Source organism: Nasonia vitripennis, chromosome 1 (genome assembly GCF_009193385.2).
Source record: "Nasonia vitripennis strain AsymCx chromosome 1, Nvit_psr_1.1, whole genome shotgun sequence".
NCBI classification, from domain to species: Eukaryota; Metazoa; Arthropoda; class Insecta; order Hymenoptera; family Pteromalidae; genus Nasonia; species Nasonia vitripennis.
Genome location: NC_045757.1, coordinates 635,468 through 660,824, shown reverse-complemented (window position 1 = coordinate 660,824; position 25,357 = coordinate 635,468). Strand labels below are relative to the sequence as shown.

Below are 25,357 nucleotides of genomic sequence, written 5' to 3'. Positions count from 1 at the left end.
TTAATCATTTTCTTGTACATACTATTCTGATAAATGAACTAGTTTATATAATTATAAATATTCTATATATCTACAAGACGAAACGCATCAATTTGCACTCATACGTATGTAACGAAATGTGAACACACTTGTCCTGCGCATGGTACCGCGCATGTATAATGAACAGACTTCTGGTTTTGAGTGACTGCTCTTAAAACAAAACAAAAGTGGAGGTTACTTATAGTATTGTCAACTACTTCTCTAGTCTCCGATTATTGCGATCATTAGATATTTAGTAAGACAATCTGACAGTCGAGAAAAGATATGAGTTGCTTATATTATTAATAATTTTATAAAATTGCTCTGCATATGCAATTTTTTATAATCTTATTGGATCGAGAGGTTAATGGTGAATACAGATATTGAAAAAAAAACAAACAAAATAAATAAAATTATTCAATATTTTTCAGTTTCCTTGAATTATTCTGAATAAGACTTCGATTCACATTTCTAAAAAATGGCTAGCTTACCAAAAAGAAAACTACCAACTGCTAGCCAAGCAGAAATTTTGCGATCTCACCAAAGGGACAATGATTTTGTTTTGACAATGAGCGAAACAATTACTGACCTTCTCCATAGATATGATTTGTATCGGAATTTTTCACGTTTCATTAAATCTGAAGTACCTGCTAAGATGTTTTACTTTATTGTAACATCTGGTCTGGGTAATCAAACTTTGGGCGAAGAATACACGGGCATTGTTCAAGCTAATTTACATGCTCGGAAAGTTCCTTCTTTAATGGTATGAAAATTTGATTGTATTCAAATGTTTATTGATTGCACACATTATATCCCATGTACTTTTTATTACAAATATCAATCCTTTACCACGTATGTTCTACTATATTTTATACAGACAAGGGTACTGGCAGCTATACTTGAATGCTTTGGTGAACAAATGTTGTTAAAGCTTTTAGAAAAATTGCAAATTACAATAAATAAGCCAAACAGTGATTTGACACCACAAGCCAAATCATTTTTAAATGTATTTCTCAATAGAACAAGAACTGTAATACCTATTTTAATTTTGGCACATCGTGGACTTTTCTACATTTATGGTAGATACTATAGTATTGGCAGAAGACTGACAAAAGTTGACTATGTCAAGGTATATCATTCAAATTTTTATAAGTTGTTCTTTCATTCAAATTTTTGGTTTAATAAGCTTCATTTATAATAATAACATTTTTTGAAGGTTTATGGACCACGTCCCCACAGCAGTGTAAGTTGGGGTTTGAGGATTCTAGGTTTTGCTACTGTTGCACAGTGTTTATTTAGACTCTGGCAATCTAGAAACATGACTGAGGAGATAATGACTGAAGCTAAAGAATTCGAAAGTGTGTCAAGCAGCCGATGTCAGTTGTGTTTAGAAAAAATTTCAGATACAACTACTCCATGTGGGCATTTATTCTGCTGGTCTTGCTTAGCTGAGTGGCTCAGGGCACGAAATCGATGTCCTCTTTGTCGCGAAAGCGTAGCTCCTTCGAGAATCATTCCATTGATGAATTTATAGACAAAATCAAACTTGGATAGATGTACTTGTACCAAAAATGAACTAGTAATTGTACAGTTATAGCTTAAGGGTTACAGCTTGATTTGCATTCGAGTGTATGGGTTTCGTATGCAATCTGTAAATAATTTTGTACCTTTTATTAAAATTGCGTAAAAATAGCCAGAAATAAAAACAAACGTTTAAATAAAAAAAATTATTTTAATCGCTTATCTACACGTTTTTTTGCTTATACAACAATGATACATTAAAATAGAACACATTAAAAATATTTTTAAGAAAAAAAACAAAGTATTTGATACTTATAGACCAAAAAAGAAAACGAGCACCAATGCTTCTATCAAATGACACATTTGTATAAGGCAAGTATATTACTACATGATACAATATTCTCGAAAAATATAATAAATAGTCTCTTCTATTATGCTAAACGTATTGATGACATGACTAAATGTGAAAATCAAGTATAATGTTAATGTATATAACAATGAGTTCACACTATGTACAAAAATATCAAGTTTTATTACATTTTGCGCGCTCACAACACACCCTAGGCGCACCTTCGATAATTACTCTCTTTTTTTTCATTTAACTTGTCCCATAGTAAACAATAACGTACAATAATAGTGTTTTTCTTGTTATTCAACGGCTTACATATTCTCGGACGAATTTTAGAATCGACCGATATCATTTTATAATCAGGGTTACTCCAATCGCCACGTAGGCTGTTATAACATTTTCCGAATTTCATAAGAGTGATGCCTAGAAAATTATCGGTTTGTTATATAAAAAAAAAAAATTGTATAAAAGATTATTGCTTATAAATGGAGCGGTAATAATTTCCCAATAACTTAGGAATGTGGAAAGGCTATAACCCAAAAGATAATCTAGAGTATAGTTGTATGGTATGTACAGTTAATTGATAAAATCAACAACGCAAGTACTCTCAATAGTCGATAGTCTCGCGAAATTATTATGAAAAAATATACGTAAATAAACGCTAACACAAGACTAGGAAAAATTATTCTATTTTACCGAGAGAAAAATTGCAGAAGAGTACCGAGTTTCACGAAATTCTGGACGAGCCATTGCGCGATTGGAGAACCGCATGTAAAAAATTCTTATAAATCCATAATTCGAGGAGAGGCCAATCCGTTGGCGTATACGTATTTATCACGTCACAAGGTCGTGCGTTGAACTGACAGTATGCCGACTTTTTCCGCAAAATTGCCGAGCAACTGGCCGATGCCCGTTGTCTCCGAGTTGTCCTTCATTTTTAAACCCACGCTTTGAGTGTAAACGGTGTAGAATGATTGCCTCAGTGTCTCTAGTTTGTTTTTCCTCGCGGCTCTATTATGACAAAGAGTTATGTTTGATTAGTGTTTATTTTTCAAAATCTAGTTTTGATATTTTTACTAGTTATCATGAGCTTACATGTAGTACGAATCCTCTTCGATGACGGTAGTACTCGAGTCACACGAGGTCTGCCCTGGTGGTCCGGACGTGGTGCTTGAGAAACAAGAACATGCGTCTGCATGGGCGCTAGTGGAACCACGGAGACTTCCGGTACCGCTGATAATCTGCCAAGAGCCGCCAGAAGAAGAGGACTCATTGCGCTGACGAACGCGCCCAGGTACCGGTACGGCTACCGGTGATGTTCGTTTCGTTAAAGGTGGTAATGGAGACCTTGAGCCTTGATTTGCTGTAGAACCCTCTTTGTTTGGCGAAGAATATAACGACTCTGGCGCCACATTGCTAAAAGCAAGAATGCAAGAGGAAATTTGATTTATAACATTAGATATAGATTCTAATTTACGAGAAATGTCTAGGTCTCATTAGAACGAGCTATACCCGTTACTGGGCGCATCTTGTTGTGGTTGTTCATCGTGGGACGTACTGTGAAAGACAGAGGGTGGATTGGTGTCCTGACTGTCCCTGCTATTTTGACTCACATTACTGCAACAACTATTTAGACTCAGATTCGAGCTGACGGAACTGAGAGGAACGGCGGAATCGTTGTCAAACATGACGTTGTCGAGTTGTGAGTCGCTGTCGTTTCTGAGAACCACGTGCTTTTGGCTGTATTGTCGCTTGTGCATGCTATACTCTTCCAGTTGGATATGTTTGAGAAAGAAGAAGCAAAAATAGAAAATCTCTTCGCCTTTAGCTAGTCGATCGCGCAGGTCGTGCCCGAACAGCATCCAGTCGTAGGCTATTGTAAAGTAGAGCATCTGGTGAGCGCTCAGCGACTGGTGAATCAAACCATCTGCCCACAGACTTATCCGCAGCAGCGAAATGAAGAGGGGTGTGCGATCCCAGCCTAATTCAACATTCGTATGTAAAATTATTATTCTTCAATTAGCCATTCGGCTCATTTGCATACAATATTCACAGTGTTGTGAGCAAAATTCTACCTGATATACAATGAATAAGCATGCTAGAGCTGCTTTCGTTGAGGTATTTCAAAATTAGCTTGAAATAATTCTGTGTGAGATGGATCAGGTTCCAGTTTTTGTACTCATCCCAGGTGATGTGGAGCTGCGCGGAAATCTGATCGTCGGGTACAACGATATCGGCATCTACATGAGTCTGATCCCAGTCAAAGAACAGATCGAAGGCCTGGTAGTCGTTTTCCCGGAATGCCTTAAAAAATTCGCAGCCCGGGTATGGCAGTGATATGAGCGTGAAATCCGAGTACCTTTTCTCCTTGTCTACCTTCTCCGACGACGTCACGCTAAAACGTGAAATACATCGATGATATTAAATTTTCCTAGTAAAAATGTACTTTTGCTGAACTTTGTCAAACCTGGCCAAACTTGATCTACTGTTCCCGAGTGTCCGAAATTCAACAATTGGGCAACGTTAGTCAAGTTTTGGCAGAATTGCGGACCAAGCTCAGCAAATTGTGACCAAGAAATTATTTCCACTACGGTTATTGGAGAGATCTAGTCGAAGAATATTATAAATTCAACTGAAAATCTTACTTGACACCAAACTTGACCTTCTTTTTCTCTACCATCAAGTCGATAATCGTCCCCACGTTGAGCGACTTCAGAAGCTTGATGTCTTGGCTTCTGACCTTGTCAAAGAGTTGCCACTCGTATTCGCCGTTCCCCGCCACCTCTATGCCCTGCGTCGATGCAGCTGTATTACCAGATTGATTGGCTGGGAAAAAGTACTCGAGTCCCGACCTGCCATATATTTCAGGTCCGCCCGATATAGTTGCCGATCGACAAACGTACCTCCTTTTGTAGAAAATTACCGGCAGAGGAAATCTCGAGCGGCATCTTGCAAACCTCGCGTTTCTTATCTTTTCCTATGGTACAATAATTTTTTATTTTAAATTTGAAAGATTATCCTGAACGATTTGTCATTATAATAGTAGAAATGCCAAAGTTACCGCGAGTGTGGGGAAATTGTACACGCTTTCGTAAATAGTTTCGGTTGTGCGCTGTGGAGGCGGCGGTGTATCAGACACATTCTGGTTGTGATGTTTTTCATGCTCCAGAATTATGAGTGAGCTGGGGTATTGAGCACTGAGATCTCCACTGTTGTTGCTGATTACTGTGTGGGTATAGTCTAAGTTTGCGAGCAATATGCATCTCTGCATGATTCCCTGACTCTTTTGAGATGAAACAAAAAATTACATTATTCAATTTTATAAACTCGTTAGTTTGCTTCAGAATTTTGAGAAAAACATACCGTGCTATCTGCATCCTTGGCTCTGTAGGTGTTCTTGGAAAAATATTGCAAGAGATCTTGAAGATCTTTGGGAGTGATCTCGCTCATGTTTGAAGCTGGATCTTTTGGTGCTGGTCCAAGAGCTGTGTAGGCGTACACTTGTCTTGCTGAGTATACCAATGATGCACTAGCACCTGCCAAGGTGCTTCATGGGTGCAAGATGGCACTGACTTGAATAACCATAACATAACATCACACGTTCTCATTCGCAATATTTCACACTGGTAGTGTTTGTGGTGATTACAATTTCCTCAGCCAAGTGTTAAGTAAGCTGAAAAGAAATTGAGAATAAGAGTCAATTCCAAAGGAATGCTATTTATTATCTAATCAAGAATGAAAATTCTTGGCATAGTATACTGAACTGACTTGGACAGAAAACTAGTATAGGAAGAAAAAAAAACTTATGTATTAGCTTGTGTTTCCCTAGATGTAATACAGACAAGAAAATCCTGCAAATATGAGCTGAATGCTTATCTACCTGGAATGTATTAACAGACGTTATCTTGGCAGCACAAGATTGCCACATAATTACACCAGGAATTCTAGATCTTGAAATCGTAGTAAGTACTCGGTTGCCGTAGATTAATCATAAGTAAACATCTCTGATGGATTAACCAGTTAAAAACAATGCCTTTCCCTTCTACCCCTAATTTCTCGTTAACTGGCTACCTTTACCAAGTTGGAAAATCAAAGATTTCGTTTCAGCCCGCAGAACAATCGTTCACCGTCTCTTCTGTACGACTCGAGCTCGATGCAATTTTCCGAGTCATCGAACGCAGACCCCCGATTTTCATCGATGTTGGCTCCCGCAGGCCCCGTCGAGGGACAAATGAGTTTCCCCGGGTCCGGTGAAGCCCAGGTAATTTCCGAACTATATAAATCTATCTACCTGCAGAGTGAAATCCGTCCAGGTCGCGTGTTCAGCAAGAGAATCCCGCGAGTCTCAGCGCGTTGACAGCAAACGTAACCTCGTCGTCCCCGTGTCCAGTTTTCAACCTGTCCTCCCCTGCAAATTCCGCCGGCGTAACGAGACGAAGGCAACCCTTGAACGAGACTATCCTAGCTGGCGAGCGTCGGCGGTTACGAGGTCGTTGAGCAAGAGAGCCCGTGCTGTGGAGACAGACAGCTATATCGCGAGCACATGCGGCGCACGCGAGGCGAAAAATAGCTATGTATAGCATATACAGTGCGCGCGATCAGTGGCCAGTCAGCTATCAGTATAATCATAGTGTACGGCGGAGTATGACCGACGAGACACGAGTGACGATCATAGTGCCACCAAGCGGAGCTTGGACACACTCACTGTACTAGCTGTTATTTGTGTTTGTGTACATACCTATAGGATTGTGTTTCGTTCGCGGCTATATAACTATAACGGCTTTCAAGTTTCGCGGTTATAGCCAAGTACAACTTAAAATTGTACTTATCGTTTGACTGTGTATAGATTAAAAATGAATTCATCTACTCAAAGGACGTCAAACATTAAAAATCTTGATTGGTATTACGTACTATGATGATTTTCGAGAAATTCTTTTTTACAAGTTTGAACTTGCCGCAGCGTAGGTACCACGCGAGCTTTGAGCTGTTATATTATATACCTAGCTACGTCATGTCATCTGACGGGACTTGAACTTGCGAGTAAGTCACATCAACAGTGTCCGTCCACATCACTCAAGAGAAAAAAAAACAACAATCGACGGAGATTCGGCGCACGAGTAGACAGGCTGAAAAAGAGGTATACATACAACATAAGTATAGTCAGTCGTTTGCTCGCAGGCAGGCGCGCGAGCGAGTCTTTGTAGTTTGTACAGTCCCCCCCGCGCTTATCATCTTTCATATACGCAATACGCATGTAGGTATAGTAACAGTACGACCGCGCAAGAGACCACAGTGCCAATCGATACATCAGCGTAATTAATCGTAATTTATTGTTCCTTTTATTCGCTGTCAACAGCCAGTGATTTTTGGGCAAGGATTTCGGCGTGAAACCGAGAAGACGATGTGCCTCAGCTGATACGATATAATGCGGTTGTCTTGTCGCCGTCGCCGTAGCAGAGAAATAATCAACAGTTCCAGAGTGAGGTTATGTGGGTTTTCGCTCGCGGAGGAATGTAAACACGACGTCCGCTGATTCCATCATCAGACACGACGTCGCGAACTGGGCAGCTGGTGAGAATCGGAGCGGATTTTTTCCTGGCGGCGAGGACGACAAGAGTCGTCGGTACCAGCCGCAAACATGGTCTTCGAATCGATCGTCACCGAGCTCCTGAACAAGGTCCTCGGCGAGTACATACAGAATTTGGATTACAAGCAGCTCAAGCTCAGCTTGTGGGGAGGTACGTGTGTCGTGTGGTCCTACGCATTAATATCATCTCTCTCTCTCTCTCTCTCTCTCTCTCTCTCTCTGAGAGTTATGTCTTACAGCTGCTCCGTTATTACATTCCTACCCTCAAGGTCTCTCACGCATATTATTCTCGCGATTTTTATCCGCTCGCGTAACGGCCTCAACTGCAGTTTCACACGGCGCGAGCTCTTAATTATTTTTGCTGCTCAGAGCAGTTATAAAAAAGGACGCAACGCGCAATTTTTTTTTCTTGTTTTGATAAAACCGCAATAAATTCGCGCATTATGATAGCCGCTTATCTCCGCAAGCAGAGACCCATGTACACACGATCAAAGGCTCACGTACTCATTGGTGTTATAACGAGTGACATTTCGATGAAAAACGTCGAAATTCTCCCAACTCTATTTTGGGTGGGAACATCGAACAGGGAAAGGTCGCAAGCGCGCGCTCGATAGAGGTAAAGGTTGAGGATGCAGGTCTACCGATGACGGGAGTGTCGAAAAGCGCGAGGCCATCATACAAGTAAAAACAGAGCGCGACAACACAAACCGACGACGACTATAGGTACACGTGCACCGGACTCGCGTGCGTGACATCATGGTCTATATTTGCGCCGGTTTAGAGGTGTGCGCGCTCGCCGCCTGCCTTATGGGATGACCGCATACGCTACATTACTGCCTGTTTTCGACCTTTTCTTTTTTGTTTTGGAAGAGAGGGTTGGGCGCGTTTGGGAGAATGCGAGTTATTACATACAAGTCGCTTGAAAAATTAAACACTACTTGATCGCTTTGGAAAATCCGAAACGACGCAATTGTTCGTTGAAAAAAGCTTTAATTTTGACTCGGGCAGAAATTATGTTTGCACAACATAAGATTTTTATTGTTATATCAGTAAATTTTCGCTAAATCTTCGGAACAAACAAACATCGTTAATAATAGAGAGAAAAATGCGGACACAAAGAAGAAGCATCAGCAAGACGCGGAGAAGAAAGGCTCTCTCAGTTTAGAAATTCAGCAGCTAGTAAACTTCGCCGTCGTTTTTCAACCGTCTATTAAAATACTCTGATGTAAACCCGTCAAGCCAATCTAGAAATCAAGGCTCTACTTCACATGACATCAGTTATATACCTATGAGATATTTATACTCGCGCTTCGCATCTTTATGCAAATTGCTTACCTTACCGTAGCCTCCTACTCCGAGCATTTTTTCGAGCTCGTTTCTGAAAAAATCCAATTCCATACGTATCGAGAATCGAAAAATCAGCTCTCTATTTTCAGGCGGAAAATGAAAATTCTAATTTTACTCACGTGCATAGGTATTACATGCGCTTACGTGCTTTGTTCAGCGCCATGAAAGATTGTCATTATTGTTTTTATTGGCGGTTCTTGTTAATGCGACAGTGAATCACTAGGACAAGAACGCAAATACAGAATGAGGCGATGATATCAGCCGATAGCCGAGGCGGTGGTTTTATAATAAAAATTTCGAGCGTAATAGTTTTTGCGGAAATAGTTATGCGCGACCGTAATCTATACCTATATGCGCGCACTGGTTTGATTGCGTTGGTTTATTTTTAAAACGCTCCGAAGAATGCTTCTTTCCTGTAAAATTAACTTTGCGGCTATGAGCGCTTTTTTTGATTCGAGGATATATTTTTCGCGCATTTTCAAATTTATTTAGGAACAGATTTTCAACCTAATTTTTATGTAATAAATTTAAAATAGAAGTTTATCTTTTTCACCTCGATTTAAATTATTTCGCCCCTTCACTGACGTGTTTCTCGCTTTTCAGGAGATGTAGTCCTCAAGGATTTAATGATAAAGGAGAGTGCATTGGATATGCTAGATCTACCTATTAAGCTTGAATATGGTCGATTAGGTAAAGGGAAAAAATTATTACTTACAATCCTCGGAATTCGCTCGTTTGATTTTAATTTCGATTTTTGAATTATTCTTATAGGCAAATTGGTGCTCAAGATCCCTTTCAAGGACATGTGGAACGGCCAGATCGACGCCATAGTCGAAGAGCTTTTTGTCCTGGTCGTTCCTACTAGTCAGGTGAAGTACGATGCAGAGAAGGAGGCAAAGGCACAGCTTGAGGCTAAGCATGCAGAGATTGCTAGAGTGGAGAAAAACAAACAACTGGCTGACATGAAAAGTAAAGTCTCATTGTATCTCTATGGTTGCATTCGTTACACTGCTATTAGTTTTTACATTAGCACTGTTCCTCAGACCAAGAAAAGGTTGATGATTCAATGATGGAAAAGCTCATTGCACGAATGATCAAGAACATACATGTGGAAATCAACAGAATCCATGTGAGATATGAGGATCATGTTAGCTTCAAGGACCACCCCTTTTCTGTTGGTTTCACTCTCAACCGATTTGCACTGGAGAGTTGTGATAATACCTGGTCATCAACTGGTAACTTGAAAGACATGTATGCCATTCAACAAATTTTCAAGGTAAGCTATTTGATTTTATTCAAAGTGCAGAGTATACTTACGAAAAATTACTCTTGATTGATTATTCATTCCAGCTATGCACAATGGATGGTTTTGCTGTGTACTTGAATCCATCACCAAAGCAATTTAGCATAGAGCCCAAAGACATGTACTTGAAAATATTTGCTGAAAGCATTGCTACTGCTGATTTTGTACCTGAAGATTATCAATACTGTAAGTTTCCACTTTTCAAAAATACAAGTTAACACATGTTGCCAGTAAAATTAATCAATTATCCGTCATGCTAGTACTGGGTCCAATAAATGTAAAGGCCAAGTTAAAGCTTAATCCCAAGCCGGAAACTGACGGCAGTAATTACACGATACCAAAAGTTTTCCTGGACTTGGAAATGCAGAAACTGCGAGTTGGACTGTCCAAGAAGCAATATCAGACTCTTATGCAAATGGGCGAAGGTCTGGAACAGGCTCGTAATGCTGCCCCATACAGAAAATATCGGCCCAATTTGACGTCCTATCGCGGACACTATAAAGAATGGTAAATAATCTCGCGCAAGTTTTCCAAATTATTGTTTTTAATCAAATTTCTTTTTAATTTCAAAAGGTGGCGTTTCGCGTACACATGCGTTCTAGAGGAACAGGTAAGACGGGCGCAGAATAATTGGGACTGGAATCATATGAGATGCCATAGGGATACGTGCCGAAGTTACGCTAAGGCCTATCAAACCAAGCTTACTACCAAGAAACCTTCGCTCGATTTGGAGAAGCAGCTAACGGAGCACGAACAGAAGTTGGATATCTTTAATCTCATCATCATTCGTCAACAAATTGAAATGGAGGTGGGTAGTTGAATTTATTAAGACAAAAAAAATATAAGAATGCAGTTAATATGTGCTAATAATTGTAGGTTGAAAGATTGGCAGAAAAAGAGAAGGATTTCAAGGCAAAACAGGGTTGGTTCGGCTTCTTGTGGGGAACGCCGCGACAAGAGGAGGTTCAGGAAATGAATACAGCTGCAGCTATCAGTAAGTTTTGTACTTGTTAATCTATGAATCAATGAAAATCCTAAACTTCAATCTACATTCTAGTGAAAAAGTTTGAAGAGGCAATGACGCCACAAGAGAAGGAAAAACTTTACAGAGCTATAGACTACCAAGAGAATAGCGTACCAGCTCACTATCCCGAAACCTATGAAATGATTGATACTAGGTTCTTTTTGCATGGATTGCAAATTTTGCTGCTAGACACCGACAAAGAGCACCCTGAAGTTCTAGATTTGCAATTTAATGGGGTGAAAGCTGGCTTCAAATCTAGACCATCGGCTAACGCAATTTTGTTAGTGCTTAAATATTTTTTAATTGTTCTCGAAACAAAAAAAAAAAACAAAAATACTTGCAACGAATAACGACGATTCTGCTTTCAGAGTGACAGCTTCGATAAGTGATTTGAAGTTGCTTGGGGTCAAACAGAGAGAGCAAGTGCCTTCGCTTTTTAATTCGGACAAGGAGGTTGGTTCCGAAAACGGATTGTTTTCCGTATCGTATGAGAAGAATCCTCTCGACAAGTTGTGTGGTGATAGAATTATCGTCAAGTCTAGTTCAGTGCACCTAGTCTACGATGCTCAGACTATAATCGAACTTGTAAAACTATTTAAAGTACAAAACCCATCAACCCTGAACCAGTAAGTACACTACCGCTACCGAGTCCCCATATACTACTATTGCTACTAGTGTTTTTATTTACATTTGATCAATTAATAGATTACAAGCTGTTGCTGCAGAACGTCTCGACAGCTTGAAACAAGCTTCTGCTTTGGGCTTGGAATACGCGATACAAAAGCACGCCGCCCTAGACATTCAGATTGATTTGCAAGCGTCGCAGCTAATTGTACCCTATGGTGGATTCTACAACAAAAACGAATCCTTGATCGTAATAAATCTTGGTAGTTTGAAAGTACACTCGCTGGAAAAACCAAAGAATGATGCTGCTCACTTGAGCGTCAAGCAGTTGGTTAGCATGGGAAAAACTGAGGAAGACATTTTGACGCACCTACGAGAATACAGTTATGACAGATTTGTTTTGAAAATTGTTAATTTTCAAGTACGTTGTATTCCTTATTCTAATTTCTCCTACAAGCATATAATTAATACATTCACGCAAATGTGTTTTAATATTAGGCCCTTATTTCGTTGGCGAATGAAGATTGGCGAGATGCACTGACAAACACAGTCAGTCCAATCAAAGTTTTGCAACCAACGACATTGGAAGTACAGTTCCACAAATGTCTTATTGCTGACGACCCACTCTTACCAAAGACTAGACTTATGGGTCATTTACCATCTGTGGCGATAAACATAACTGAAAAACGTTTACTCGAAGGCCTCGCTATCGTGCAAAGCATTCCATTGCCGGAAGACGATGTACCGGCAGAACTTACACAAGCCTCATTGGTTAGTTAAAAAAATTGCAATAGACTATCAGAGAATAGTTAATTTATGTAAATCGAAAACAAAACTTTTTTCAGTCTAAATCGGTATCTCAAATGTCATTGTTCAAAGAGTTGACAAATCTTCCATCACTAATAGAAAAAAAACAAGAACAAGTCTCGAGTTCAATGAAGCAAACGACCGATTTGGAAGCCAAATTCGTTATGAAAGGTATGATATATTTTCAAAAATTCTTGGATTATTGTTCGAAGCACTTGATCAGCAACTCATTGTAATGCTTTATACAGAACTCACTTTGATGATATCCAAGCAAGAAGAGGAAGCCAAAATCTCTCCTTTCATTAGATTCGAGCTACTACAGTTGGAGGCGGAACTAATGCAAAGAACTTTTAATCAAGAAGTCATGCTAAGGCTTGGAGGTGTTCAAGTAAAGCAGCATCACGACACCGGAGAAATCTTTATGATAAATACACCAATGTCCTTGGGAAGTGACGAATATCTTATTGTTATTCAATTTATTAACGTAAGTATTTTTGTCTGAAGTGCGCCATGTCATGATTTAATCGCAAAAACTTTTTAGCATTATTATCATTATCATCTTTTTCTAGATGAATAAACGGTCACCCGAGTTTGTCAGACAAGGATCTGTCGTAAACTTGCTGCAGCTTGAATTTACGACACTCGATGTTTTACTGCACCAAGAAGCCTTGATCAATGTTCTTCAATTTTTATCAAATATTCAAGTAAATATCTTGCAAATAAGAACCGATGTATCAACCTATTTAATTTCCACAATTCTTTAGGACAATATTAGTGCTGCCACTACAACATTGAAAGAAACGAAGAAAGAACAGCAAGTTGACAGAGTTGGCCATTTAACGACTATTCAAGAGGACACTTCAATGTTTATTAAAGAACAAATTCAAAAACAAAGGGGAAAATCTCGTAAGTAGCTCTAGTAATATAATGAATGCATGGGTCATGTAGATACAAAAACAAGCTTGCAATTCTACATTAAAATCAAAATAAAAAAATAGGTCGAAAAAAAGCTCAAGTAGAGGTCGTGGATTTAAAAGTCACTGCGAAATTTGGTACTATCAGTATAAAGATGGCAAACGATTTCCGAGATATTAGTGCCTTTTATATCGAAGGCATCACAGCCGGTTATATTATGAAAGCCTCACACTCGAAAGCTAACGTCCAACTGAGCTCCATAAATATCAAAGATCTATATGCAATGTCCATATACAAGAATGTACGTATATTATTTAGACGTTAATGCATTATCACCATCATCTTGTAATTAATTTTTTTACCAAAGAATCAATTTTTCAGATCGTGGCAGTTGACGGTTCGGAGTCTCTTCAGATCGAAGCAATAATGAACAATCTCGAACCAGATGACTCGGACAAGAACAATATGTCGATCACTATCACAATGGGTTGCCATCGTATTGTCTTCTTGAATGCTTTTGTTACAACAGTCATGGTAATGTGAAGCTAATTTTCAACTAGGGACAATTACAAAGACTATTATGATAATGCAATGGAATAATTTGTTCGATTAACAGAATTTCCTGAATAACTTCCAAGCTGCACAATTAGCCATAGCTGAAGCGTCAGCAGCAGCTGCCGAGGCAGCCAAGACAAACATTAAAGACGTGCACGAACGGGCTACCAAGATCGAGCTATCCGTAAAACTGAAGGTTATTGACCTTGAAAATATTTAATATCGTTTATTAATATTTCCTAATGACTTTGATTTTTTTTTCCAAAGGCTCCGGTGATATACGTGCCATTGAATTCGACAAGTGAGCATTGCCTAATGTTAGACATGGGTAACCTCACAGTTAGCAACGTACTGCGCAAGCTGGAGGTAGATACCGAGTCAGGCGAGTATCCTATAGTTGATGAAATGAACATCGAGTTACAAAACCTTAAGTTGTCCAGGTATTTGACAATGTGATTAATTATTTTAATAATCTCAAGATGATTTTAATAACAAGATCAAATATAATACATTCAAAGGGTACGACTAAACAAGGACAAATTCACAGTAGAGAATGAGGTGTTGCTTCTCCAGCCAGTAAGCTTCATTTTGCAGATAAAGCGTAACCTGTCGACGGCCTGGTTCCGCGCAATACCGGATATCGAAATGTCCGGTAGGTTGAAACGCATTGATGTGCTGCTTAATCAGGAAGATTACGCGATGATCATGTCGACTCTTAGCGAAAATCTTGGCGAGAGCTTTGAGGATGGTGCTGCTGTCACAACACAATCTGTAGCTAAAGTTGACCGGAAGAGTATTGCTGAGGAGCCTAACAAGACAACGACGTGTAAGACTACTCAAATATTTGGTTTAAATTGTCCGTAAAAACAGATGAATCTATATAAATATTGATTCGATTTATAGTCAAAGCAGACGTAGAGGTTGTCAAGGAATCGGCAACAAGTAGTGATCTTCAAGAGCAACGTACTGTACAAACTACTATCAAATTTGAATTTATAATGGATAGTCTCGTCATTGAACTCTTCACCGGAGGATCTAAAATGGTGATTCTAGTTGCTTTTTATAGTTTATACTATCTAAGTTTCTAGATTTAACGAAAAAAATTCGCTTGTGTTACAGCTAAAAACTCAAAACTCTCCTCTACATTTGCCAGAGAACAGTCTGGCCAAGTTTGGTCTCACCTATCTAGCGTTGAAAGGGCGGATGTTCACGGATGGTCTTCTGGCAACCTCGATTCTGTTGATGAACTGTACACTCGATGACACGAGACACAATCGACAGGGCTCACTTGTCAGAATCATGGAACGAACTACCGAAGTGCCCAAGTTGGAAAACTTGGGACAAGATGAGGCTGGTGTAAAACCGGTCAGAAGCATGCTGGATGTTACAGTCAGGAAAGGACCAAACGATATGTTTGGTAAGTAAATGCTTTTCAGTAGGGGCTGGTGTAGCTAGTAAAATCTATGTAATTTAATTTAGTATTAAATATTATTTTCTATTTTCTTAGCGGACGTTCGCGTATTCTCCTTTAGTATAATAGTCTCTCTAGACTACCTCATGAAGATCAAGGATTTTTTCAACTCTGGACCTCAGCCTACACAACAATCCACCCTACAAGCTTCACAGAAAACACAGTTAGAACAGGCTGCAAAGAAGAAAGTAGCTCAACCCGCTCCTGCTCAACCGGATACAATGATGACAATAAATTTGCATATCGAAAAACCAGATATTATTTTGCTGGAGGACATGGACGACATCGACTCTAATTGCATTGTTTTAAATGTAAGTTATATTTACTTTCGGAGTGGCTACCTTATCTTCTCATAGTTTGTTTCGATTGCTATTTAAATATGCTTTGCCTAGACCGAGATACTACTGAAAGTTCGACTGATGGGTGACCACCAAGTTATCAACGGTTCCATAAAAGATTTATCGATTCTCGCCGGTATTTATAATCCAGCAAAGAGATCAGACTGGATCTATCAGGTGCTGAGACCAACCAGCATTAGCATCGCAGGATCGACTCCTGAGGGCAAGGGTTTACACGTTGATATTTGCAGCACGGACATTCACATATCCGTATCGCCAGGTGTCATTGAAATATTAAATCGAGTGGTGCAAACAGTAACCAAAAAAGAAGAGGAACAAGAAGTCAAGAAACTTGAACCAAGTCATGAAGGTCTTTGGATTATAACACCTTTTAAGGAGACAGATTATTGGTTCTTGAAAACAGGTAATCTTGTTTTTAAATCTAAACAGAATTCTAGAATTCTAATTTTTTGAAAAATCCCCAGAGGTTGGTATGGAAGCGAGCGAGGATCTCCAGTTCTCCGATGACGAAGAAACTCGAGCAGTGGTCTACAAACCCGAGCTCGCAATGGTGTCGGCACCCACGATTTTACTGACACTCGAAGCTGGTATTGGTAACAAAACTCTTCCAATGCTGCTTTTGCATCTTGGCTTCCAAAGCAACGTTCACGATTGGAGCACAAACACGGTATTAATTGGTTCATTGTATGCTAGTTTGACTAATGAAACCTTAGATTATTGATTTTGTATTGTACAATTCAGATGAGCATTGAATCGACAATGTCCTTGGTGATGGCATACTACAACAGTAGACTTGCACTGTGGGAGCCTCTAATCGAGCCAATGGAGGCAATGAACAATGGAAAACGCTCTTCCTCTCCTTGGGAATTGAAAACTAAGATTCAATTCAACGATATTTCTGTAGACACGGCGCTAAGTGCACTCAGCCCTGTATCCGAGATTGAACCAGACGAGTTCCATCAAAAGTCAAGAATGTCCATCGACATTACGTCCTCTGAAAATCTCGAGGTCACTGTAACGAAAACGTGTCTTGATGTGCTGAAACAACTTGGCAATGCTTTTTCGAATGCCATGGAGGTTGGAAACAAGACATCGACCAAGAAAGTTGCTCCTTATATTCTGAAAAATGAAACTGGCTTACCTATGACTTTAGATTTAGAACACAGTCACTTTAAATTAGCAGAGGATGAAAACAGGGTTCACAGCAACGATACTTGTTACGCGGAGGTGATACTTGAGTCTGGTGCTTCCATCCAGTTGGCTTCCAAGATTAAAACCGAAATTCACCTTCTGCAACAGTTGAAGGCCGACACAGTGAAAGATCGAGGCACCAAGTTTGTCATATCGGTACAACTCATTTGTGCTCTAAAAAAAATTGGTTACATATTGGTACATGTAATAATGGTTTTAATTTGACAGTTTAAGGGTATCGACGGAAAACTGGAGATTCCGGTACTCAGAGCGGACAAGCGGTTCTTTTCCTTGAAGTATCGAAAAGAAGGCTCCGAAGAATGGGGCATAATCTCTGACGTCGTTGTCGAGGACGGAAGTACAATCGTGACACTGCGAAGCGTTCTGCAGGTGCACAACCACTTCTGCGAGCCGGTCTCTGTGTATTACATGACAAAACGCGGTAACGAGGTCGAGAAGGTTGGTACAGTCCTTCCTGATGAGAAATTGAATTTGCCGCTCGATGCGGTCTATACGACTACGAATATCTACTGGCTGTTCTTCAGCATCGACGGGTTAGTAGTAACTTTGCACTCTCATCAGCAAATACAGTTTTTTTTTTTTTATATAGAGTAAACATTTCAGCTATATGGTATCCGTCGAGCCGTTTGTCTGGAAGGAGCTCCAGAAAACTGTTTCCATGACCAAGCTTCTTAAGTGCGAGACTCGTTCCAAGATGGACACTATCGAGCCCTTCTACATACAGGTAAACATTCGTTTACAATTCTATTTAACTCGAATGTACAGCGCACCCCCTACTCTATACTCGAACACAGCATCAACCACCGAATCACATACAAAGGGCCGTGGCTCTCCTCCCGTATCTCTTTCTCTCTTTCAAATTCTAGACGCTATACGCGATGCTCGTGCTCGTGAGCGTGCTGCTGTGCAGCGAGGCGCTAAGCTCGCTGCTAAGCGTGCTCGAGCGCATCCTTCGCCGGCGCTGCTGGGCCCTCGGCGAGCCCGCGGCCAGAGCACCGACGGTGCAAACTACCGCGACCTCGGTCCTGCAGGTATACTCCTCACATGCAATACACGTTGCAGACACTTGCCACAACATGCTGATGTGAATGAGAATAAATGTTGACATTTCATCTAGATGGACGGAGCTGAGTTTAATTTGCTTGAGTACCTAATACTTGCTAGTTTTTTCTCTTACTGTAAAACAAGGTCAGCCAGGTCAAGGCTAGTGATTCACGTGTTGCGAATAAAATGAATTCAATAAAAATGCAGGAATCTCACCAGTGATTGTACAAAAAAATACCATGAGAACATTTATACACCGAACCGTAGTAGAACCATCAATAGGAACCTTGGCTTCAATCCTCATGAGTAGTGATTGTGTAGTTAAATGCAAACGTATTGCCATAACGGACACTAATTTTTGCTTGTTCTTTGTAAATGTTGCAGGTGGTAGGAGAAATTGAGCAAGTGTACTTTGAAAACACATCGCGCCATACAATGGCTAGTACGATTTATAACGTTCACCTGTATCCGTCGATCTACTTCAAGAATTTCCTGCCCATCGACATCATCATTTGCCTACCCGGTAATACCCAAGAACGACGCGTCGAAGCCAGCACTACTTTACAGATACCCACTGTCGATCCTAACAACTCCAGTATCGTAATCAAGGTGGGTTAAAATAGCTTAATTGGTTGATAATGACTCGATTTTATTTGAATTAGGAAATAAGAAAATTTCATATTTTTTTTTTTTATTTCCAATTGCAGCTACCGCAATATTTGGAGAAGGACTGGTCCTGCAGAGTAGAACTAACGTCGAATCCGGCTGAATTTTCGGTCTTGTCGTTTGAGTCATTCGACAGTGCGCAGAAAGTCATCATGGACCTAGGCATACATTCGTCATTTAAGCATGGTTCAATAATTATGGCCCTCTACTGTCCTTTCTGGATGCTTAACAAGACCGGCCTCATGCTCTCTTACAGAGTAAGTCACAGCCAGAGCCAAATGATTCAGGCTCCGTTTTTACTATCTATATGATCATCTTGGCTTGTTACCTCTCTAACAGTCTTTGGACATCTTCATTCCATAAAACAATCCATGTATTTACTTGTGTCCAAGTTCAGCCGAAGCGCGAAGCTTCGACTATTTTCACTTTCAGAACTTCATACTTGCGTTCACTCGTTGCGCGATTTCCAGCTCGACTAAGTGGCTGATTTTGCGGCCCGACTCACATTTACACGACTTTCCGTTATTTTTCCAGAAATCGAGTAAAGGTGGCAAAGAGCATTCGAGCCCGATCAAGGTAGAGACTATCATACAAAACTGACTTTATATATTGTAAAGCTGTATATACTCTTGATGAATTTATTGAATATACAACTGTGCGTGCTTCTCGTAGAATCTAGACTCGAGATTTTTTTACTTGATGGACAGCTTGTTTAATTTTTGCTGAACGGGTTATACACGACAAGATTTTAATTTTGATTTTATTTCAGGGTGTATATACTCTTGAATGTATAACTTTTATCAGATTTCAAAATATTCCAATAACAGCTTAGTAAACTGCTTATAATAGATGTAAAGTAATAGATTTTTTTTTTTTAATTTTTTTAAATGTTAGTTCTAATGGTGCAATTTAATTTTCGTTTACAAGCAGCAGTCTGTGGTATCTTTAATTATGCCATGAACAGATTATATTTAATCTAATTAATGCTGAAACTAACTTATACCTTCTCTTCTGCATGCCTGTGAATAAATATTGTCTTTTAATGTATAATGGATAATTAAAGATACTAAATAACCAAAAACTAAAAAGGATTGGAACCCCTTTTGACGTATTATTCTAATACTGTACTAGATTCAAAGGAGCTTTGTTTCCGCTTGAGAAGCACGAGTTTGCTGCCTTATGTTTTATTATTTAAAATGTGTATAAATATGAAGAAAAATTATACCGCAACGACACAATACGTAAACGAGATATCTTTCAGAGTCTTTCTTGTATAAGTTCTGGCCAACGACGCGGACGACACGGAAGGAAGAAGGTGCCCTCGGTGACTTTGACTCTATTCTTTCATTCATTTTTCTTACGTTTCCGTTGTGACCGTTCTTTTTCTGACTAACGTTCCTTCGCTCCTAATCTTCATCTTCTACTTGGGGATCGACGAAATATATAATTTTTTCGATTCATCGATTCATATTTTTTATTTAATCATAATCTTCGTGTTTGCTCATGGTCAATATTATTTCACAGTCACGAGAAGATGCTTTGAACCTTCAGTGGTGTTGTTTATAAAATACGTCAATAAATAATGATAATAAAAAAGGAAATAAGGCAACCCAGATGTCTGTCGCATGCCGCTTACACTAATCGTCGCATGCACGTCTAATGTTCAGTTCGCTGTATTGCATTAACCACATTTAAAGAATACCTTGTCGTTCACTTAGCATCATGGGGCTCTAACTCACTGAAATCAGGTGGAAGTTTTTCGTGCAGCTTTCGTCGAGAGCAAAAGATCTGGCTTTTCTTAGACCAAAATGAAGCGTCATCGTGATATCTTTTTTAACAATTTCAGAGTACGGAGGATCACCTGAACGTCCTGTACCATCCGGAAACATTCAAGGGCCCGATTCTGTTCTCCTTCCGGTCGAAGGTGTTCTTCGGAAAGAAGAAGGCGATGGTGAGAGTTGAAGACGGCGAGTGGTCCGACAAGTTCTCCATCGATGTTGCCGGTAGCAAAGGTGTAGTGTCATGCAAGTACAACGGCAAGATCTATCAGGTATGTCGACGTTTATTTTGCTAATTTTTTTGTCACTTAACGGATTGATTTATTCACGTGATCTTGCTTGCAGATCGGTGTGCACAATCAGCTCACGTACAACTCGTTGACAAAGCAAATAACTTTCGCCCCGTACTACGTGTTGATCAACAATGCCGACTTCCTCTTAGAGTGCCAGGAAGCCGATCGTCCAGCCGATCCCCTCATGAAGGTTCCACCAGGTGAGTGTACCGCACTTTGGCCTCAATCGACGCTCGAAGATAAGATGCTCAAGGCCAAAGTGGCTGGACATCCCGAAAAAACCGCAGCGTTCATCTATACCGACGTACACAGTACGCTGCTCAAGCTCGAGAATAAGGTAGAATTCCGGAAATTCTTGAAACTTGCAAATGCGTTCACATAAAATTGCAACTGTATTTTATATTTTTCTACTAGTACGGGGGCATAAACGTCGATGTGCAGATCAACGAAGGTGGTGTCTATATCTCGCTGTCGGCCTATGCGCACGGCAATGCCCCAGCGCTCATCGTCAATCATACGCCCTACTCGATTCACCTCTGGGAGAAGGGATCGATGAATGTCAGGACGATCCAATCGTACAACCGTATGTTCTACACGTGGGAGAACCCCGCAGGTGCACGATTGTTAGTCTGGGAAGACGGCAATAAGAAGGAGATCGCCGATAACCTGCGCAAGGACAACCTCGGTGCGTTCGTTATACCCGACGTTGACCAAGAGGTATATTACGTCTCGTTCCTCGACGGTATACAGCGCGTTTTGCTCTTCACGTCGAATCTTAAAATAGCTGAAGACTGCCAGCTAGTTGGAGATCTTGAGATTGTTGACCAGGATATCACGATGAGCATTCATGGGGTTGGGCTGTCGCTTGTCAATAATATAAACAAATCGGAGCTGCTGTACTTGTGTATCGCCAGGTTTGTTGTCCGCTTGGTTACTTGAATCAGGTCGGAAAAACATCACCCAGGCTAGACTTCTGTATTTGCTACTTTTTTTCTTTACAGTTCTGGTATCATTTGGGAAACTCGAAAAACTATGACAAGCAGGTGGCGAGCTTTAAATAATCGAGAAGTTGCACTCGTCGAGGAAGGCTACCAGAGGTACCTAAGGGAGCTCCAGGTGGACAAAGAAACGGCATATAGAGTCGCTTTGGAACCCAAGTTTGAAGTTGACTACTTGAACTTAGAAATGCTGCGACCACACAGGCGATACATGCGCCGGACCTTCCAAACAGGTCTTTGGGTGCAGTACCGTACTTCAGTGCATCAGGTGCAGCTGCACGCCAAGATCAATCGGCTGCAAATCGATAATCAACTCACGGATTGCATCTTCCCCGTCATTCTCGCTCCGGTTCCACCACCCAAGAGTGTGTCTCAGAGCTCAGTCATGAAGCCGTTCGCTGAGTTGAGTATGGTGAAACGCTTGCTTGAGCACAGCAGCGTGCAGCAATTCCGGTACTTTAAAGTTCTCATTCAGGAGTTCCACGTAAAAGTGGATTTGGCGTTTATTAGTGCTCTGATGCTACTTTTCGAATCCGACGAGGCTAATGATACGCAAGAAGTAAGTCATTCATTCTTGAGTTAGAATTAGGCCACAACCAGTATATATGCCATTAACTTTGCAGAGTGAACTCTTTAAAACGGATATGAAATTGGTGGACGAACCGCTTATACATCACGTGAACCTTATCACCACGGCTGAGCAAAAGAACTTTTTCGATTTGCTGCATTTCTCACCTTTAAAAGTATGCACAAATCAGATTCAAATTTCTTGCAAATTTCTTGGGCAGTAAAAAACTCAATTATTTAATTCATATTTACTAGATACACATTAGCTTCTCCATGACCGGCAGTGGCAGCGGACCTTCCGCGGTCCCGCAAATTTTGAACGTATTACTTCAGGGTATTGGAGTTACAATAACAGACATAAACGATATTGTGTTCAAGTTAGTATTAGATAGTTTGTCTGGAAAATTGTCGATTAGTGCGCAATCATACTAGTTCTGAAAATCCTTTTTAGACTGGCCTACTTCGAGAGAGATTATGTTTTCATGACGCACAATCAGCTGGTCTCCGAAGCGACGAGCCATTACACCGGCCAGGCAATCAAGCAGCTCTATGTATTGGTTCTCGGCTTGGACGTCATCGGCAATCCTTACGGCCTTGTGGTTGGTGCCATGAAAGGCGTGGAGGATCTGTTCTACGAGCCTTTCCAGGGCGCCATTCAGGGCCCCGGTGAATTCGCCGAGGGCTTGCTTCTTGGGGTGCGCAGTATGCTTGGTCATACTGTCGGTGGTATGGCTGGAGCTGTTTCCAAAATCACGGGTGCTATGGGTAAGGGTCTTGCCGCGTTGACTTTTGACAAAGACTACCAGCGTAAACGTCAAGAGCAGCTCAACAAGCAGCCTGCGAATCTGCAGGAAGGACTTGCAAGAAGTGGAAAAGGCCTAGTCATGGTAAGACAAAATTCTCGGTGTTACAATGATTGAAACCTAACTCTGAAACTTTTGCTGCTAGGGCGTGGTCGATGGTATTTCTGGAGTGGTCATGAAACCATATTCTGGTGCAAAGGAAGAAGGAGTCGAAGGATTCTTCAAAGGCTTTGGAAAGGGAATGGTTGGACTCGTCACGAGACCGACGGCAGGAATTGTGGATTTTGCTAGTGGCTCTTTCGGCGCAGTTAGAAGGTAAACCCATTTCTAGTCATGTTTTTGTATATGAAACTAATTTCTTCATAACTGCAGAGCTACTGATATGAGCGAAGAGGCTAAGCGTGTACGGCCGCCGAGGTTTTTGCAACCTGATAGCTTAGTCCGACCCTATATTCGTGATGAAGCTGAGGGCAACAAAATTCTTTGTGTAAGTTCTAAACAACGCTGCATACATCGAGTGGCCGAGTAAAATTTTAATCAAAATTATTTGTGTTATTTCTAGGAACTCGAAAAAGGAAAATATGCAAATACCGATATATATTATTTCCACTTGTACCTTAACAGGGATGTATTATTACTTACGGACAAGAGAATTGCCTACTTGGAACATTGTGATCTGTTTGGAGGTTGGAAGGTTGATTGGTCTTACACCTGGCAAGAAATCGATCCCCCTCCAATAATGGTAGACAAAGGTATTCAAATTAACATAAAAACGGCTAGAAAGAAGCTTGGCGGATTCTTTGGTAACTCGGACGCGACAAAAGTTCTTCTGATACCAGATTTGCAAACTAAACAGGTAATTATTTGCTCTTTAATACAGACATTGTTGATTATTTTCAATTTCAATTCCGCCTTTTTCACATTACAGCTGCTGTGCGGCAAAATGCAAGAGCAACTTCGACAATATGAAGTCTAAAATTAGTCAAAGAACAATAAATTTTACTGCATTACACAGGGCGAAGCGAAATATCGTTTCATTCAAACGTACTAGCATCGTATTTGCTACTGCTGGAGCACAAAATCTTGTTCATTCAAGCAAGACTGATAAGATGCTTGACGTAGAACGGAATCATAGTCGACGAATTTAGAAAAAGAATGAATAAGTATGTTCTTCCCTACCTCGACTAATTGTTTAAAGAATTTAGAAACAAGCATTGTGATTCCGATAAAATCATATTAAATGGGAGTAGCCTTTTTATGCATAATTTCGAAAATTCGGCATTACCGACAGCTTTAATCATTTAATGCCACAGTCATTGTATAGTTATTTTCGATGCGCGATTTCTAGCTTGCACGGACTCGTAATTTACGATAGTTTGTTGATTTTGGAGAATCATATACGAACTCAAGCTTAGAGATTTGCGAATTAATAAGATGTAAATCATAATCTGTATAAAGTACATCTTCTGCGATTTGTATTTACTTATACATATATATATTTTTTTTTTCAATTGACGGAAAGCTTGTTATGCTTTCTTCTAAACGGCTTGATATTGATTTAAATTGTATTCTTGTCAAGGGCAAGTATGTCAAGTGCTGCACAGCTTTAAACTTATGTGTATACTAAGATTATCACGAGTGTGAACAATGAAAAACCGCGAAAGCTTATAAGCTTTGAAAGTTCCTTTTGTATAAATGTCCTCTATGAAGGTGACTACTATAAAATTTTTCGCTAACGATTGTTTTTTCTCTTTCTGTTGCGTCATGTGAATCAAGATAAGGCGTCATCTATCTATGCGATTATGCATTTTTGATATTCTTTTTGCTGTTTTATAAGAATTTACGATACAGTAGAGAGCGTTTTATATCCGCTGGAAATAATTTATTTGACGATCGCAAATCGAAGCATTGTTTAAATATATATATAATGAAAGATTTAACAATGAACGTTGAACGATGATTTTTTTAGCTACGACGAAGCGATCGAAGATTAATGTCATTGTGAGACTATATATTTTTCATCCAAGTGTCTCATCTTGTAGATTTTACAAATAAATAGACACGTTGATGATTACGCATTTTGTTATTTTTTGTGCAAAAAAATGTACCTACCTTT

The 25,357-nt window shown here is 40.1% G+C and overlaps 3 protein-coding genes across 12 annotated transcripts; 2 read left to right on the top strand and 1 right to left on the bottom strand.

Annotated features, from left to right (window-relative positions):
- The first annotated feature begins 88 nt into the window (after positions 1-88).
- Positions 89-2,533, top strand: LOC100120282 (putative peroxisomal biogenesis factor 10). Of its 3 annotated transcripts, none has more exons than XM_008204443.4 (4): positions 89-274; positions 450-781; positions 896-1,147; positions 1,235-2,533. In XM_008204443.4, the coding sequence occupies exons 2-4, from the start codon at positions 497-499 to the stop codon at positions 1,550-1,552; spliced, it is 855 nt and encodes a 284-aa protein (XP_008202665.1). In that variant the 5' UTR covers positions 89-274; positions 450-496; the 3' UTR covers positions 1,553-2,533. The 3 variants fall into 3 exon arrangements, with proteins under 3 accessions (XP_008202665.1, XP_008202664.1, XP_001603940.1); XM_008204442.4 differs by having other exon boundaries at positions 90-381; XM_001603890.6 differs by having other exon boundaries at positions 90-388.
- Positions 2,053-6,524, bottom strand: LOC100120254 (myotubularin-related protein 14). Of its 2 annotated transcripts, none has more exons than XM_001603862.6 (8): positions 6,180-6,524; positions 5,252-5,561; positions 4,950-5,171; positions 4,534-4,865; positions 3,964-4,283; positions 3,401-3,869; positions 2,984-3,304; positions 2,053-2,899 (listed from the first exon to the last, which is right to left on the bottom strand). In XM_001603862.6, exons 2-8 carry the CDS (start codon positions 5,336-5,338, stop codon positions 2,728-2,730), a joined length of 1,923 nt encoding a protein of 640 aa, XP_001603912.2. In that variant the 5' UTR covers positions 5,339-5,561; positions 6,180-6,524; the 3' UTR covers positions 2,053-2,727. The 2 variants fall into 2 exon arrangements, with proteins under 2 accessions (XP_001603912.2, XP_008202668.1); XM_008204446.4 differs by having other exon boundaries at positions 5,769-6,513.
- Positions 6,525-6,915: 391 nt separating this feature from the next.
- LOC100120230 (vacuolar protein sorting-associated protein 13) lies at positions 6,916-25,315 on the top strand. 7 transcript variants are annotated; one of them, XM_031921673.2, is made up of 46 exons: positions 6,916-7,025; positions 7,245-7,626; positions 9,426-9,512; positions 9,594-9,791; positions 9,866-10,098; positions 10,173-10,311; positions 10,386-10,632; positions 10,699-10,933; positions 11,002-11,119; positions 11,183-11,429; positions 11,518-11,775; positions 11,855-12,194; positions 12,272-12,544; positions 12,619-12,751; positions 12,829-13,064; positions 13,150-13,284; positions 13,345-13,486; positions 13,579-13,796; positions 13,877-14,029; positions 14,112-14,246; positions 14,318-14,490; positions 14,569-14,876; positions 14,954-15,093; positions 15,170-15,467; positions 15,558-15,832; positions 15,914-16,283; positions 16,345-16,547; positions 16,622-17,227; positions 17,300-17,625; positions 17,696-17,816; positions 17,959-18,123; positions 18,521-18,745; positions 18,844-19,059; positions 19,337-19,378; positions 20,064-20,126; positions 20,649-20,852; positions 20,926-21,210; positions 21,288-21,787; positions 21,875-22,430; positions 22,495-22,614; positions 22,694-22,815; positions 22,890-23,325; positions 23,387-23,556; positions 23,614-23,728; positions 23,804-24,097; positions 24,170-25,315. In XM_031921673.2, the coding sequence occupies exons 2-46, from the start codon at positions 7,527-7,529 to the stop codon at positions 24,215-24,217; spliced, it is 10,008 nt and encodes a 3,335-aa protein (XP_031777533.1). In that variant the 5' UTR covers positions 6,916-7,025; positions 7,245-7,526; the 3' UTR covers positions 24,218-25,315. The 7 variants fall into 7 exon arrangements, with proteins under 7 accessions (XP_031777533.1, XP_031777532.1, XP_031777534.1 ...); XM_031921672.1 differs by lacking the exon at positions 6,916-7,025 and adding an exon at positions 7,031-7,142; XM_031921674.1 differs by lacking the exon at positions 6,916-7,025 and having other exon boundaries at positions 7,527-7,626; positions 20,064-20,117.
- The last annotated feature ends 42 nt before the right edge of the window (positions 25,316-25,357 follow it).